Here is an 18,485-nt window from a genome sequence, read left to right as displayed (position 1 = left end):
CTACACTTCCACAAACCCAGTGTACACTGGGTGGCTTGCATATGTACAGTGAGGAGGGCATTAAAATATTAATTTCTTCTCTTTTTTCTATTTTTCTAAAGTAATCTTCTAGTTTTCAGGACTGTGGAAAAACATACCCATCTGGCTGCACAATAACCAGGCTGATAGGCATGAATTACTGCCCCAGGGGGCTTGATAAGTTGTTAATTATGAGGTTATTTTCTCTAGAGCAATCACCAGCCTCATTCTAGAGAGGGGAAAGGAGCAAAGGGCAAGCTTGTGCTTCTGTGCTCTGGGCAAGAACAAAGTCTTGTGCTCTTGAAGATTGGCTCTCTCATCAGTCCTGAAGGAGCCATAGGACAGGGCAAAAATAGAGAGGGTTCTCTTCTGGAAGATCTAGGCTGCAGGTAGTTACAACTGAAGTTGTGAGGGAAGGAGCACTCAAACTATGTTATAAAATTCCAGTGAACATGTCTGGAAGGCTCTGTCTCTATTGGCATCAAGAAATACTCCAATATTTATTTTTTAATTACTCTGCTGTAACACAGGTTAGCAAAATCCCTCAATCACCAGAACACCTTCTCAGTTTCACTTTAGTCTTAATTATTACCTGAAAATTATATGATTGACCTTGTAAATGCTGGAGTTTAAAAGGTAGGAGTACCCTGAGCAAAGTACCTGAAGGTATTTCACCTGTAACATAATGAGTTTCACACCAGGAGGAGTCAGATTTTCTTGACACTAATGCATAGTGTCAGGATGATTGCCCTCATGGTGGTGAGTGTGAGCTGATACATTTTGCCATTACAGAGGGGTATCCTCAACTCACACTTAAAGCAGAGATAAAGCATGAAACCTGTCTCCATTCATATAGAGAATTTAAGATTTATGAGTCCTTACAATAGCCTCGTAAGAGCCGCAGCGCTTTAGTGTGTGCAGTACCAAAGATGTTATTTTTATTTCCTGCTGCTTCTATGCAAGATATGTTTATTTTATTAAACCAATGTATCACTACTCACCACCATTGTCCCTCGTTTACTGAAATATGCTACTAACATTCTTTCTTAATTTGCGTAAAGTATCCCTTTTATGTTTCTCCCTTGTAAAACTTTCATGACTATGAGAGCTGTTGATTCATGTTTAATATGCAGAAACAACTTCTGGTGTATTTCTCTATATTAAAATTTGAGCAGAGGAGAGGATCATGAAAGAGTATTTTTCTCTGATTTCAGCACAGAGAGTTTCACTAATTCATGATGGATAAGCTATTCCTTCCTACAGATCATTGTTAGCTTATCTCCTACAACAAACTCTAGTGCTGCGGTAAAATACCATCCTTTGTCCCCTGGGATTCATGACCAATAGATTAACTAGGTAATTGCAGAGCACCAAGAAAAAACAGACTGTCCAAGGTTATTATCCAGGCTCCTTAAGTAAAAGACAGAGTGGCTATCGAGCAAAATGGGAAATGTGGCTTCCTGAAGAAATGGGGCATTTAATTCTAGGTATCTGCAGAGGTTAGAGAGTGAAAGAAATTTCCAATTTAGTTCGAGTGTTTTAAATTACTTAAATAATAAGTGAGAAGAGAAATGCAGAAATAAAGAAGACGGCACTTTTTCTTAGCCCTCCAGAGAGTCATCTAGCTTCAATTTTTTTCTTTTCCAAGAATAGTTACAATGACCCAAATATGTAGATATGACAGTATTTTAAATGAAAAGGTAAAGAACATTCTGAGTGTATGACACACAGCTCACACACTGTAGGAGTAGTCAACTCTACACTGCAGCCAAGAGCAATAGTATTTGGGATTTAAATTCATTTTAATTTTAAAGTTACATGACTTCTGTCTGAAGTGTAATATGCTCTCAGTGAAGTAATTTACATTTTCATTCATTGTTCTCACTTGTCTTGTTTTATGCTCTATATTACTTGTTATACTACACCCTTACCATCACTGTAGTGCAAATGAACAGTAGGGTTGTAGAAAGTTTTGCAAGTCAGAAGTATTCAAAGGCTTTCAGCATATGCCCCATGATTAGCAAAAGCTTCACATAAAGTATGTTTGCTTTAGGTAAAACAGCTACTTAATTAATATAGTGCAACATACTAAAACTGAATTAGTCTTCAGTAGCCAGTTAATATCAACAGCAAAGATACCATAGGTATTGTCCTAGCTAATAAACTTTCAGCCACCTAGAACTTCACAGACATCCATTTGCTATAGACTAGAAACTTGTTTGGACTTAGGGACAGAGACTGGTATGACAACCTCTAGCTCCTGATGTACGTGCCCTCTCACACTTGTGTCAGACACTTATGGTTCACAGCTTATGGTACACAGCTGGTTGCATTCAGCAACAGCAGCTTATCTACAACAGTTTGTTAATCACATAAAAGAAAATTCTTATTTGAAGATGATAGTCAGACATTCAGCTGAAATGACCATGCCGGTTTCAGATTCATCAAGCAGAGGTTACCACCTTGCTAGAGAAGCCTGCACAATGGATAGGGTGCACATTCCTCACTCTCTTTGAGGTGAAGACTGTTCACTCAGTAAAATAGCCACATTGATAAGTGTGAATTTCATGAGTGTGAGTGCCTAAATTATAGTAAACTGATGTTTAGGATGCATAAGCACTGTTCGGGACATATATTTATATAACTAAAAATTACCTGTTTGTGCCTGCAGAAAGGCAGGTATGCATACTGTATTTAAAAATCAGAGCCAGTTTGGCTGCAAATAAAATGTGATTATCTCTACACCAGGGAAGGCTGAGAAAAGCTATTAAGATATTGTCACATTTATAGTAATCAGAGTATGAGTAACCTCTAACACTGATGGATAAGACTGAGGCAACAAATATTAAGAGGAGACTTCAGTATTTAAAGGAGAGTAACCTCTGTGTACTCATGTTGGATGTTACCGTATCCAAAGACATTTGAAATAGGTGAAAAGAAATCCTCTACTTCTCGTTCTGCCACAGTATGTGCTTTATAAATATTTTTATAAAACATTTTAATTTGATTGTGAACAAGAGAAAACAAAACCTTGCCAAGCAAGGGTTGTATCCAAGATTTGTAAAGAGCAGAACTGCAATATGAGCACCTTGACAAACTATCTGCTTTTCTAGCCTATAATTTAAATGAAGTTTCAAGAAAAACTAATGTCAGCAAAACAGACACTAAAGCAGTTGCTATTTAAAAGATAAAATAACAGGATATCTGATGTCACCAGTCAAATGTTACAAAGCAAGATTTTTTCCTAGAGCCTGAAATTACCAAGAACATTAGCCTCTTCCTAAAAAAAAAATTAAAAGCTCCTCATTTATCATACCCCAGAATCATTACGAAGACAAGCAGAAGCAGAGGAGAAATGTTGGGAGTAAAAACACTCAAAACCAAACAGCAATGGGCATAGCTTTCCACATTTTCAGGTTAGTGCAGTAATTTAGCCTTATGCAAATGGCTATAAACCAGACAAAACCCAGAGACTGACAGTGTTTTGCTCTCATTTGCATCTCACAAAGCCATGCAGAATAGAACCCTATGGAATAGCATCTCTCCATAGGAATTACTCTTCTTTAAACTGGAGCTTTGTAATGTGTAATGAGTTAAAGCAGAACGGAGACATTTCTTGGAGGGGGGGGGGGGGGAACCCAAACAACGCAATTTCTGTGTACAGTTAATTGACTTTAGATTGTAAGATGCTACAAGCTTAAACTGATGTTTTCCCCTTTGTTTAAGAATTTTCATGTTCTTCCTCATTTACTTTGACAAACGTCTTATTGTACTATGAAACCTGATTGAATTTAGCCAAAGAACTTCAGAAAATAGTTAGGTAACAGGTACCAGACCTGCACATACAGATAACACAGTGAGTACTTCTCATTCTCTAGATAGAAGTACAAAAGGATTAAATTTGTAAGACATTTTAAACAAAATGCTGTGGAAATATTAGTAGAGTTTAGTTTACACCGTAGTGTAAGAAAACAATAATAAAGAGTAAAATGTTCAAATAAAAGAAGAAAATAGTCTTGCTCTCTGAAGGCGTTATCCATCTCCCAGACTTTTAATGACTTAGCTGAGAACAAGTTAAACCACTGTGAGTGTAAAATCTAGGTTTATTTCTATTTGTTTAACAACTTGGTTAAAATCAGACTGTCGAAGGTATTTCATGCCATTGCTGTTAGATTTCTTTTAACTCACTGACTACCCAAAGTATAGAAATATCCAGCAAAATCAGTTTTTATAAAATTTATTAATAAGTTTGTGAAGTTTAATCCTTACATTTTTTGCTCACAGATTCGTTACTGGGCTGCTCATGATAAAGAAGCAGCTGCACAGCGGGTACAAGTGAGCAATCAAGAATACTCAACCAAACTGGAAAACCTGAAGCCTAATACTCGCTACCATGTAGATGTTTCTGCCTTCAATAGTGCAGGCTATGGACCTCCCAGCAGAACCATTGATGTCATTACCAGGAAAGCACGTAAGTAAATGTTAAGTATAAAGTCATATACTGCATTATTGGATGTCACACATGTTTTCAAATGTGGCTTCTCATTCATATACCAAATGTTCTCCCTTTATGTGGTATTGGTTCTTTGAAAATTTCTACTAGACTCTCCTTCCTCTCTTTTCCTGCCACGTACAATGTGGATATCTTACAGAAGGCTGTAAAGAGACTGAAGATTATAGGCTCATAGGAGGGGCAGCTGCAAACTCAGGTCAGGTTGCTCAGGGATTTATCCAGTTGGATCTTGAAAATCTCCAAGGACAGAGAGTGCACAACCTCTCTGGGAAACCTGTTCCACTGCCTGACTTTTTCAGAACATTTAGTATGAGCCTGTTTTAACCAAATTTGTGCCTTTTGTCGCTCGTCCTCTTGCCATACCACTTCGAAGAGCCTGGATCCTTCTTCTTGATAACCTCCCTGTAAAAACAGACACAGTCTCTTGGGTCCCCTCCAAAGCAATCTCTTCTCCAGAGTTAAAAAGCCTGTCTGCCTCACCCTCCCTTCACCGGGTGAGTGCTTCAGCCCCCCTCCGATTTGATGGCACTCTGCTGAACTCACTCAAGATTTCCAGTGTCTTTCCAGTACTGAGGGGCCCTAACCTGGACAGGATATGTCGAGCTTAGGGATTCTCCATCAGGGACTGTACCGATAGCAGAAGGGGTAATGGGTTTAAACTTAAGCGGGGGAAGTTCAAGTTAGAAATAAGGAAGTTCTTTACTGTGAGGGTGGTGAAGCACTGGAACAGGTTGCCCAAAGAAGTGGTGAATGGTCCATCCCTGACAGTGCTCGAGGCCAGGTTGGACAGAGCCTTGGGCAACATGGTTTAGTGTGAGGCGTCCCTGCCCATGGCAGGGGGTTTGGAACTTGGTGATCTTAAGGTCCTTTCCAGCTATAACCATTCTATGATTCTATATTACAAATGATGAACAATTCAGACAAACTATTAGTCAGCTATAAGCTGTCTGTTATAAGCAACAGTGAGAATGATTCTGGCAATTAAAGTGTGACCGATGCCATTTTCATTAACAGAGGATCAAGCAGCCTTGAAAAATGGGTGTCTGAATCACACCCTTGAACTTTCATTCCATAATAGGTTTCTGAATATAGCTCCTGACTTAATGAGGATACCTAGCACTAACATATGCTGGACAATTCAATTAAGGCATATGTCTTGTGTATTTAAAATACACTTATATGGGCTAAAAATATGTAAAACTCATTTGAGGATTTCTGTCAGTAAATAGCGTATTGTGCAGCTTGCACCTGCAGGGTTAATTTTGGTTGAATAAGACTTAATTTTATAAGTTTATTGTGAGAAATGCAATTAATGGTTTCTGCAGTGGGGTACTCCAATTTCTACTTAGTTAAATGCTGTAGAAATGCCTTTAAATGGTTAATTAAATATTTAATCTGAATGAATAAATATTACTTAAGCCACATTTCTGGGAGGTTCCGAATGTAGTTGCATGCCAGCAAACACACATGGTCAGAAACATATTGAAGGGTAATGTTGGCCACTTCCATTCTGGCAACACAGAAATGCAAACCCACAAAGCAGACACTGTGCAATCCATCCAAATTTGCCTGGATGGAGCTATAGCAGTTCTTTCCAAGAAGGAGACTATCCGTTAATCATTTAAAGATCAGCCTAATTTCACTTCTAATATTTTACATGTCTTAATAGAAATGTCATTGAATGTTTATAAAATCTCATTTATGCACATATTATACGTATGTCACTTTTCAGCTCCAAGCCAGCGACCAAGAATTATCAGTTCTGTGAGATCTGGTTCAAGGTACATCATCACCTGGGATCATGTGAAGGCTATGTCAAATGAATCTGCAGTTGAAGGATACAAGGTATGAAAATATCTTTTATCTTTTTGTATCCTACATGAGCTGTATTTTATAGGCAGTGTTGAATTTTTATACCTAACTTAAGCATAGTTGCATGCTAAAGAGATCACAGACATCAAGTAGGCTTTGGGGAAAAGCCAGTGGGCTTAGTCAATAAGACAAGAAAACACTGGGGCACTGAAACTCATTTGGGTGGTAAGCCATATTCTGAGAAAGTTTAGTTCAGTGACTGCAGCAACCAAATTTCTCTTATGCATATATCTATTGTCTATTGGCTAAAAATAATGCTTCAAAAATTGTACACTTTACAGTTTTTCCTTATAATAGTATGCGTTGTTCCAGCTTTCTTTTCACATCTCTAGGGGAACTACAGCTCCTGGAACCAGAGTTCTTTAAAGCCTGGAAAGGTAGAGGAAGGAAGGGACAATTAACATCATTAGATGCAATTACTGTAGAACTAGAGCAAGTGTATATACTAGGTATGGAGTGTATAGGAAGCTTCAAAAATTAATTTCTGTTTAACTTTGCTGCTTGCTTGGCAGCAAGAAAATGAGTATTGTGTCTTAGATGTACAAATTTTGCTTGAGGAGTTGAACTGCTTCCTGGGAATTGCTGACAATGTTTCACCGAGATGATTCCAAAAGGGATGGGGATATTTTCTAAAGGTCCTACAAGACATATACCATCACATTTGCAATAGTTTAACATCGATAAAGTTAATAATAAAATTAATAATTGTTTCATTTATTAAAATAGTCATAAATTTTATGTAGGAAGACCCAGCTGAGTTCTTAAGGTTTTTGTTTGATGCTCTTTGCCACATGTATTAGTATCTTAGCATCATAGAATCATCCTAGAATCTTCCATCATTTAATTACTTGTTCTGAATGTAAGGGATTAAATTATTTTTCAAAGGTGGCATAATTTTGTAACAGATAAAATAATGAGGAAATATCCTGTCCAGATTCACCCTATGTAAAAATGGAAAAAGTAGTATCAGCCATTAAGTTTTGGTATGTATATATATAGGCTTCATATATAGATAAAAACTTAATACTTTTTCTTTGACACATTGTATATACATAGCTGTGTTTTCATGGAAATGTAGCTTTTCAATAACTATGCTTACTATGTCTTTACCAGGTACTTTATAGACCAGATGGACAACATGAAGGCAAGTTGTTTTCAACTGGAAAGCACACAATAGAGGTCCCAGTCCCCAGTGATGGTGAATATGTTGTTGAGGTCCGAGCACACAGTGAAGGAGGAGATGGAGAAGTAGCTCAAATAAAAATTTCAGGTAAGCAGATAACTTCCTTTCTTCTTTCCCACACCCTTGGAAATTTTGGACTGAATATTTTCCTCTTGCTTACTATCCGGAGATAGGTGCTCCCTTCCCATCAAAACTTCCAAGACTCAGCTCTTCAACATTAACTACATTGAGAATAAGGGTTTATCTTAGAATATTCCTGAAGACTCAGCAGTCTAGGGCAGTCCTGGAGGCACTGCTTATCTTCCAAATATGAGTCTGTTTCTACTGGTGCCTCCAGTTAGGCTGCCACTTCTAGTATGTGTCCTACAAGCATAACTACATGGTGCAGGCCTCAGGCTTAAGACATCAGCTTGCAATAATCCTGTGGTTCCTTGTACCTGCTGCCTCTTACCTCATTCTTTTGTCAGCTGCCACTAAGGGAAGTAACTGAGAAAAGTTAGTGGTCCTGTGTGATCCACAGACCAATTGCTAGGGAAGTTCCACTTTTCAGGGAAGAGGAAAGCTGTGACATGAAGGGATAAATAAGCAGTGAGAAATGCGACATTGGTAAAGAGGGGAAGGGAGCATGCCTGAGGCTGGTTTAAATTCTGCTCAGTATTGACTCTTAATACAAGCTTAGACATAGTCTGCACATCTCTTTCCTGTTAGTTTTGTAATTTAAGTAGTGCCTTAGCACACAGTTTGTGAAGTAGAATATATGACTAAACATCAAAGACTTGGACAGTGTCTTTGCAAGGTTATAATTTAAACACTTGCATTGTATTTGTCTCCTTTCATTTAAAAATGGATTTGGGGAATAGTAAGGATTAGACATCAACAATATTCTTGTCATGCACTGCAACCATTATTATATCTTTGAAAAAGCAATGCCTGTGCTATACTATCTGTGTACTTGAAGCTTCCCATTCCTAAAGGAGTGGACATCCAATCTGTTGGTTTTCAATAATATGCACAGTTTATATAATCTAGTCTGAACTCATGGGTATCACCATTTTTGTTTGTGTGAAGCATCTATTCCACGCTTGATCAAATGGAATCTAGAGGTGGAGAATCCATCATTTGCCATATACTTTGTTCTCTTGATTAATCACCTGACATGTTTTTGCCTAAGTTTTTATCTATATTTATCTGCTTTGGGGGCCTGGCCATTGTTTCCTTTAATAGCTTTTGTCTAGATTAATCTTTTTTGATAGGTTTTCCCATTAAGAATTGTATATATATCTGCCAAGTGATCGATCAAATGCTAAACAGACTGAGCACGTTGAATTTCTCCATGATAACATTTTGTTCAGATCATTAATAATTTCAGAAGCTCTTCTCTTCCCGTCTCCAACTTCTGAGGATTTCTTTAGGACTGTAGACATTATATGCAGTTTCAACTCTGCTGTCTGTGGAGATATTCTCACCTCCCTACCCTTGCTACTCCCATCTTTATTCACTAGATATTTTCATTAGTCAGTTATTTTCTTTCATTTAGCTATAAAATGACGTTCGTCATGTTTGTCCAACACCAGCTCTAAATCCTTCCTGGAATCCTTGCTTTCCAGCATACAATGTCCCACCCTGATCTGTGTGACATGTCCCTTTTTAACTTGGTATATAATTTTGCATGTGGCCATGATGAAGCACAGTTGTTTTGAATGGCTTAGGTTTCCATGCTTTCCATATGAAGAAGTTGTTGGCATCACTCTCTACTACTTTGCTGTTTTAGTTTATGTACACAGTTCCTTAACTCTTCTGGTTTTGACGAAAGCGATTGGGTTGCATTTGGTCTACTACTGTTCATTGTGGCATTACACTAGAAATTCAATGACCATTCTTCAATAATTGTGTTTTGAAATCTGACAGTGACTGAATTATTAATCCCTTTAACAGGCACTCTGTTAATTCTGTGTACTATTTTCTATGAGAATGTCTTGGGGTACGAGTCAACCACTCTACAAAACACGTAATGTGTTGCATCATGCTCTGAGGGAATAATTATTAACATATTTTATGAGCTGCAAAAAAGTTGGAGCAACCTCTATCCTTAGGGCAGATCCTAGGTCATCTTTCTACCATACGTATGTAATAATCTATCATCAGTATCCTTTAGGCAGCAGCAGATAGATTACTTCCCAGACTGGAAGCAGAGCCATGATTGCAGTACGATGTTGAGCCCATGCTGATCAGTCTTGCCAGTAAGACCTGTCCCAAGCATGCCTGTACAGAGCTAGCACCTCTGGGAGAGTTAGCATTCTACAAATACTAGTTTGCAGAATTTTTTATTACTCTCTCTTCCACACTCCAGACAAGTTTTTAACCACAGCTTCTGTCATAGCCCAGCTAGACAGAGGGATTATTCCTCTGGTGGCCTAGATAAAATAGCATTCTGTGGACTCAGTTTGAGAAGGATTAAAAAATGGACAAATAGCAGGGTCATCTCTTTGGAATGTGCAGTATACAGAGAACTGTGCAAGCATTTCAGGCTATTTCTGGGCTCAAACCATATTTTTTCCAAAAAGCATAATGAAGTGAAGTTTCAGCACCTGGTTTTTGGTCTTAAGGAAATCTTCTAGTAGTGTGACAGGGTTTAGAATAATTGTCCCAGAACGGTGATGACTGGTGGTAAGCTATTAAGTAATGATGATTTTTCCCAGAGACTTGCAGAGAATAAAAGATTTAGTTTGATAGGAATGTGTGTTCTGGTGGTCAACTGGCCAAAATGGAACTTAGATGTTTACAAAGAGATGTAAACAACTGCTTCGTCAAAACAGCATTCATCTTATCAAACCATTACCTTACTTGACCTTTAGGCATCTGATGCCAGAGTTTGCAAACCAAATTAATTTCCTGCATAAGTCAATGGGGAGAATTAAGCAACTAAGACAGAGGTTCAAGATAGCCTGGATGCTGACCAGGAATGACCAGATCTTAGGCCAACCAGAAGGCTGCACCAAAAAGAGAGGAATGTCTAGAAAACCTGTATGTCTTCCAGACTGGTGTTTTCCTTGTGTTCACTGCCTATCAAATCCAAAATATCTACATAACACATCTGATGTCTAAGCTCCCATTATAACCAGTTGTCATACGGGGTGTAATTCAGAAGCTTAAGCCAAACCTGTAGCGTCTGAGATGCCCCAAGAAATCCACACAATGCTGACAGGCATGACATGATCTACAGAGGATCTGAGGTCTTCTAGATCAGCAGCTGGAGGCCAGACAGGACACCAGAAGACATCTTTTGGCCATATTTCAGGCCTATGAATTGCACACTTTTGCAAACCAAAACTATTTCCTTTATTTTTGCGACTTCTATTGTTGTGCTAGGCTACCATGTTGTCAGCCTGCTGTAGATGTACTCTGAGCAAGTCTTGGCACTTGCTGAATTAGGTGTGAATTAGGTTTAAGTAGAAGAACATCTAGTTCAGGAAACCTAACTGGCCTTCAGGTTTTTACTTAGGTATTAAAAATACAGCACATTTTAACTAACAATTGCATTTGAAAGTCAAATATAAAACAAACTAGAAATATTTGTTATTTCTAGCTCAACCCCTTTTCTAAGGGAGAGTCCTTCTTTTATGTTTTCTTCATCCTCTACCTTCTCACAGAAAACCCAGTCACATGCTGAAGAGGGAGGCAAACATCCTGCAGCAACTTCACTCTCATATAACCAGTCAGCTTCCTACAGAATACATTGTTTTAGTTGAGAATGATACAAAGGAAATCTGTCAAACACAGGAATCTCACATACATTTCTTTTTTATGGAATATCTTGAAATACATGTGCTCACAACATCCCTCTCTGTATGTATGCTGAGCTGCCTTTCAGTATACAGCTATAATCAGTGTAAAATACAATCATGAACTTCTGTATTTTACTGGCCAGTGCCTGTTGTACAGTTAGAGGTTTGGGGATATTTTTGAAGCCAATTATAGTAAATTAATGAGCTACACAATTTAAAATTCATTCTTGAAATACCACAACCAGCTGAAGGCTGGAACTCCTTGTTTAACCAATGGAGTCTGTTTCAATGGCTAATAATAGGCTTATCTGTTTGCTTTGAAATATATTAAAGGCTCAGGTTCTTTTTTTTTTGTCTTTTGCATGCTTTTTGGATTGCAATGCTTTGTAATCATGCTAATATTAATGTAATCAAAGCAGTCTTGCAATCATTAGGAACTAAAACCATATGGTGCTTGGTTTTTTCTCACTTTACTTCTGTAATTGCACTGGCCTCAGTGTAATTAATTTATGCCAGAATAAGGACAAATAGAATCAAGCTCTCAAATTTTAATGCAGGATGAGGAAGAGTGAAGGATAACTTCTGATTTGAGAAAATATTGGGAAAAAAAGGAAGACATACCTTCGCCTTCAAATATGAAATCAGGTTAATATCTCTATTTAAATAAAGACATGGACAAAGAATAATTTATGTATTGTATATGCTTATAGCTGGAGAACAAAATTACAGCTTCTTTGTGTTCACTGCACTTATATATATATATATATATATATATATATACACATTTGCCAGCAGCATGTTTTAGGATCCTGAAAAACCATTCACTTTGAAGTATAACTTTTTCAAAGGAAAATGCAAAATTTTTGGCCACAGTAACTCATACAAACATTTTATTTTCTCTTTTCTTTTTCTTTTGTTTATTATTATTTAAAGGGGACATTGATATTTATTGCACATATTAGTGTCAAGTAAATCAGGTGATCATTCACTTTTCATGTATAATCAGAATCTTTTGATCATAATTTGGAAATATCCATATGTTGCAAAGATGGTTGTAGTAATAAAAGGAGACCACAGGTAAAAAGCATAAGTAATGCTGATGAAAGCAGCCCTCTAACTGCCATGGCACTCCTGTGTTACTGGTCTTGGAACTTATTATGCATGTGTGACAAGAACGTAGCAAAAAGCTTCTAAACTAAAAATACATGGAAACGTATTTCAGAAGAGCTTTTCTCTAATGGAACAGTATTGTTCACAATCCATTTTCTGTGTCTTATAGCTCATAAATTAAATAGAAAATACTCAGAATACCCTCGAACCTGGTACATAAATCTGCCTAAAACAACATATTTAGTTCTCTGGTATTTCTCTTGATTTTCCTTCATCATCACATTTCATTTCATCACAGTTCTAATTTATTTGTACTGCTTCCTTCCAGTACCACAGGTTTGACAATTCCATGCATTACAACATACTTAGTGCTAAAACAAGCATTTATTTGACAAACCATATTCTCCTTAATTTTGATTTCTTCTCTTTCATGTATTCAAGCTCAACAGTAGGGCAGACTGCAGAAATGTTTTCATATCTATTTTACATTTTCTCAGTCGGCATTATCCTATGATGATCCTGATGCTATTTTGTCATTTATGTTTATTTATAAGGGAAAGCTCGGATACACACAAAGTGGGAATACAACAAAATTTCATTTTTAGCCATAAGGCTCATAACTAAGCTGTGCTGTAGTGGTTGACAGACTTTATAGCTACAAACTGGATGTGTGTATACATGGATTTAGAGCACAAGAGAGGTTTAGGAGAACAATATCACAGAAGACAAGAACAGGATAGTTTACTCACTATTAGAGAATACTGACAAGACAGGAATCCATAGCTGCTATACATCAGACAGAATGTCCACTGCCTTGAAAGGAACCATGTAATTTCCTCCTGCTTTTATCTTCAGTCTGTCTTTCCTTTCCACCTGCCTGTTTGTGTGAGCTTCAGAACTGCCTGCAAAATCCCCACTGATGGCTATTGCACAGTCATATGAAGGCATGAGAACTCTGCAATGCCTTCAAAATGAACACAAGCTACAAAGTGGCTCAGGATGAAGCCTTGGGTGATACAGTTTAGTGTGAGGTGTCCCTGCCCATGGCAGGGGGGTTGGAACTAGATGATCTTAAGGTCCTTTCCAACCCTAACTATTCTATGAAAGTCATATTCTGAATGCGACTGGTTTGGGTTTTTTTGACTTTCCGTGCATCTGTTGCAGACTACGGTCCTCACTAAAGCTGGCCCTACACTTCCAGCTTCAGGAAGCTACTAAGAAATACCTGAATAATATTTACTTGATGGACAAAGGATTAGTCCTTCCAAGACCCTTAAGTCTTCTGTTTTCAGCAATTTGGATGCTACCTACCAGACAGTGACTGACTTTTAAAATGTTTAAGGGGAAGAAGAAGAAATGCTGGTGAACTGTGCAATCAGAATAACTCTTTTAATATTCAGCAAGCTTTTCATTTCCACTGTTTCAGTAGGACCATCCATTCATCAATGAATTAAAGGTCTGACATTCAAGTTCAGTTTGGCTGAACTATACTTCTTCATTAATTTATGCAGTCATTGAGATATATCACACAGGTACTTTCAGGGTTTTTATTACACCAGCATAGGAACACTACTCCTTCCCATTTATGAAACAAAATGCTTGGTATTTTATATACATTGTACTCTACCATTAGAAGAAGATGGAAAAATCCAGAAGATATGTATTTAATCCTCTCATGCTAAGTGTACCAGCATAGCAAAAAAAAATATTACACAAAAACTCACATAGCTCATAGAGTGAATGCCAAGATTAGTACTTTGCTTTAATAGTATAATTCCTTTGATGTTTAATGATTTAATTTAATACAAATGCATATTCTGTTTACACCTCTTGGTAGGACATTTAGCTATTGCACTATATTTATACAGTATTTTTAATTGCTTTGAGGAATCAAAGCCAGCCAAGTAGTGTTTAGAGTGATTTAAAATAATCTTTGGAAGACACATCTCATTAATTTTCTCCCCTTAATAACCTAGACATGAAGAAGGGAATATTTTCTAGTCATGACAATTCTTACGTGTTTTAATTTTCAGTAGCAAGTTGTGGAACTGCCTTATTCAAATCCTTACAGTATTTTTCAGTTTAGTGGATAACAATCTCTCTTACTTTTATGGATGCCTGGAGTGTTGGTGTACTCACACCTCTCAGTTTTATGCATCTAACCTAGCCAAACTCCTTAGCAAGGAGAGTGATTCAGAAGACCTAGGTTAAACGTCTGCTGTAACACACCTTTTGATGAAACCTCTTCAGAGAATAATCCCCAGTGATACTCTGACAAAGGCAGCAGTGATAGTTTTCTAGTTACTTCAGTGGCAAAGTCCAAGGAACTTCAGAAACACTCTTTGGTAGTAGGGAAGGTGCACCGCTCCTTAGTATAGTATTAAGGGAGTATCACAGAGTTTAGTTCCTTTAATAAACGCCAAGGTTTGGCATGGTGCAGAGGGACGAGCTACCAGAAGCACATAACTGTAGAAAGAGCAGCCACAAAGATGATGAATCTGAAGTCATGGTAATGGCAGATGATACAATATAAGGCAGTGGCCAGAAACTGTAATCTGGGGGTTCAGGCCAGACATTAGGAATAACATCCTCAGAGGGTAGTGCTGCACTGGAGCAGGTTACTCAGAGGCTGTGAGGTTTTCATCTGTGGAGATTCCTGGGACTCAACTAGGCAAAGCTGCAGCTGATGACATCTGGTGTTGATGACTGTTCTGATGTGAGTGGGAGGGCAGACTAGACAGCCCCAGAGGTACAATCAGATACAACTGGGCATGTTGTACTCCTGTGAACAGTACAGTTTGTATTGTGATTATTTGGCAAGCTTATATTCCCATACAAATATATTTATTTGATGCTACAGATAAAAAGAGCAGATAAAATCACATATTTACTAGCTTGAACTTACTTTTAAAGTGACAGTGACCATACCAAATATTTGATTTTTTACTGTCTATCTATATTAAATGGTGCATCTTGTTACATACTGAAATGCTCTGTCCCTTTTTCAAAATACTTGAAGGACTTCAATGTAGAATTTTTCTTGCCTTTAAAGACTAGTGCCATATATTTTACTTTCACTGTAAAAAATAAGTGATCCTGAAACTCACAAAGTTCATGTGAAGTACAAATGCAACTCTTGCCTGGGTCACAGGAGGACCTCAAAAGGTGTTCTTGCTGTTATTTCTTGAGTATACTGCTTTAAAAGAGTGCATTTCAAAAGTAATACCTGTGGTCTCCTGTAGAACTCTCCATGCTAATGAATGTGTAATGGACATTAATATGTGCGAAGGGAAAGAGGTATCTGAGAAATAACATTTGTTGACAGTTAAATAATAACCCCACCAGCTGAAAACTGTCTCGTTTTCCTCAGAATCCAAGGCACCTGTTCATTTTGGCAGTGCAGTTCTGTAGCAAGGCCAGAGTCAATGGAAGAAGGCCCTGTTGCTGCTTCACCACACTGCCAACACATCAGGTGCCATTGCAAGAACAAACCAGCTTACTTGGCTCTGGCAAATGGATATTCAAGGAGGAGAAGAGAGATGGACAAACCACCCAGACCATCAGCAGCACTTCAAATATGCTTTTAATGTTCTCTCTCATTTCCTCATAATAGTTTTAAAGCTGTTCTGCAGATTCACAGCAAACCTTAACATGGCGCAAAGCATGGGCAGATGCATAGGCAGCATTATTTGCATCTCGTACATCTACTCTGCTGCAAAACAGTAATTCACAAGGTTGTGAATTATTCCATAGTGCACTTCTTGAAAGGTTTATGGCACAGGCAAGAGGAAAATTTCCTCGTACCCAAACAAAGGTATTCCTAGACAAGGGAAAGTTGGACCCATAACTTAACAATGGTGCCAGTGATGCAAGATAAGCATATTCTAATTAGTTCAGTTATTTTCCATTTACCATGAATAAGGATAGCAGAATTTGAATCATGTCAGCTGATACTACCTATTTCTTTTGCAGTAGTCTTTCATGAAGACAGTATTTCCAGCTGGGATAGGTGGAATTTCTTTTCAGAAGCCAGTTGACAGAACTACAAACCCACCCACTTCTTTAATACAGTTTAGTTTAACCTGAAGAAATTACATTTCCTCCCTTCCTGCTTTTCTTTCTTATGTGGGCAAATATGAAAACACTCAGAAAACAAACATTAATGAAGCCTAATAGATGCTAAATAAACAAACAAATGGAACAGGCAAAAATCCCTTTCTTTTATTCAGGTGGCCTATTTTTTTCCCCAGAGAAGTGGACAAGCTTAGAAGCAAGGCGAAAGAAAGTATGAGAAGACTGCATTTACCTTTCTTAAAGTAAAAAAGAGAGGTATAAAAATAGATAGCCTTGATGAAAAATCAGTATTTGGATCCTGGACCAGAAGGAGAATATTATTTATGGGAAAATATGTAGAAATTTGCCCGTTCTTTCAGGAAAAAAAAGCGCAAAACAGACACAAAGACACACTCATTTTCTAACAATATGTACTTTACAAACTTAAATCCTTTATGACTCATATAAAATACCAGTCTTAGTAACAAAAACTTCTCTTTTCCTTCCTCTTATGAAATGTACTTGTATCATGCAATGTATAATTGCAGTGACTGTATCTTGCAGATAGCCAGTCTGCATCTTCCTGAACAATTTGTGCAGCACAAGAGGAGTGGTTCTGTAGAGGGAAACAGCAGCCCTGAGGATCCAGCACCCCACTGTATGCTCATGTCAGGTTTTACTTAGCACTGCCTCTAATCCAGTCCTGCACAGGGTATCCAAGACAGCTCTACAGGGCAAAACAAACCCCAATAAAGGGGACAGTTGAGATACTCACTTTAAAAACACACTCCTCGTCAAACTAGAACAGTCATGTAGACATCCCCCTTGCTGTTCAGTACCTGGAAATTAAGAAACTGATGTAATTTAATACAAATTAATTGTTGAACTATCTTTTCTGACAACAAAAACAGAGAAAGAGTTTTATCACAATAGGATCAGTTCATGATTAGCAGAGGAATAGCTTGTAGTTTATGTATGTTGGCAAGGAAAACACTTCCACTGAAAAAGAAAGTTATTCGCTTAAGTCAGCCTCACAGATGACCAGTAACTAATTTCCTGATTCACAGATCTGATGAAAGTAGATTTCTAAACAGGCCTCTAGAATTTTATTTTTTTTAAAATCCAGTATAAAAACATACTGATTTTGGGAAAAGGGCCAAAAATGTCATATCTCAAAGATAAGTAATATTTAAAGAAAATAATGATGTAAGAAATTGTTACAAAGGCTTGGGAAATACATAAAAGTCTGAACTGTTTTAGTGCCTGTTTCATTTAGGCATTAAATTGATTTAATTTATTTTTAGTATAATTGGAAGACTGTTGCATATTGTTGAAGATGTCAGTAAAACCTAGGATCTTCATTCAGAAGTAAAAGTTTTCATCCTACACTTTACATGATTGAGGTGGCAACAGAGAATTTAAAATACAAATAGAAAGCTGTGGATTAGTGAGACTTTTCCAGGAGTTCCTGTGATATGTAAAAAGGTCTTGGTGAAGGAAAACCTGTCCAGCAGTTGTCCTCTTTATTTATTCAGATAAGCAGCAACTTGTGAGAAAGGCTGCTGAGAACAGGATACAGGTAAAAAGCTAGGTTAAATGCTTGCATCCCATACAAATGCCATTTTATTTTAAGCTACTTTCTGGGTATATTTTTCTGTAGATAATTTAGTCCTAGGCTTAAAAACATCAACCACAGGAACTCTATAGCAGAGCGTAGTTAAGGTCTCCATGGGAATACTGCAAAGTTTCACAACTTTTCTCCAGGCTGTTGTAAAAAGCAAAACAACCAACTTCAAGGTGTTTTTCATTATTTATTTGAAAGAAATGAGGAATCTTGATATGAAGGCTACGTATGGTGTGTTAGAGTGAGTGGTAGTTTGGTCATGTCATACTGATTTGGTTTTGGCCTTGACTTTTATGACTGCAGTTTGCAATTGCATGCACATGAATA

At 37.5% G+C, this 18,485-nt stretch overlaps 1 protein-coding gene across 1 annotated transcript in view; it reads left to right on the top strand.

Moving 5' to 3' along the window:
• CNTN1 (contactin 1) overlaps positions 1 to 18,485 on the top strand; it is a 201,595-nt gene that overhangs the window by 177,895 nt on the left and 5,215 nt on the right. Inside the window, exons 22-24 of the mRNA XM_005148087.3 lie at positions 4,303 to 4,489; positions 6,264 to 6,376; positions 7,517 to 7,673. Of these exons, the coding sequence (XP_005148144.4) occupies positions 4,303 to 4,489; positions 6,264 to 6,376; positions 7,517 to 7,673 (457 nt within the window). The remainder of the gene's footprint in view (positions 1 to 4,302; positions 4,490 to 6,263; positions 6,377 to 7,516; positions 7,674 to 18,485) is intronic.

This window comes from Melopsittacus undulatus, chromosome 5 (genome assembly GCF_012275295.1).
Source record: "Melopsittacus undulatus isolate bMelUnd1 chromosome 5, bMelUnd1.mat.Z, whole genome shotgun sequence".
NCBI lineage: Eukaryota > Metazoa > Chordata > Aves > Psittaciformes > Psittaculidae > Melopsittacus > Melopsittacus undulatus.
Note: the sequence above shows the minus strand (reverse complement) of the source record. Positions and strands in the feature narration are given on the sequence as shown.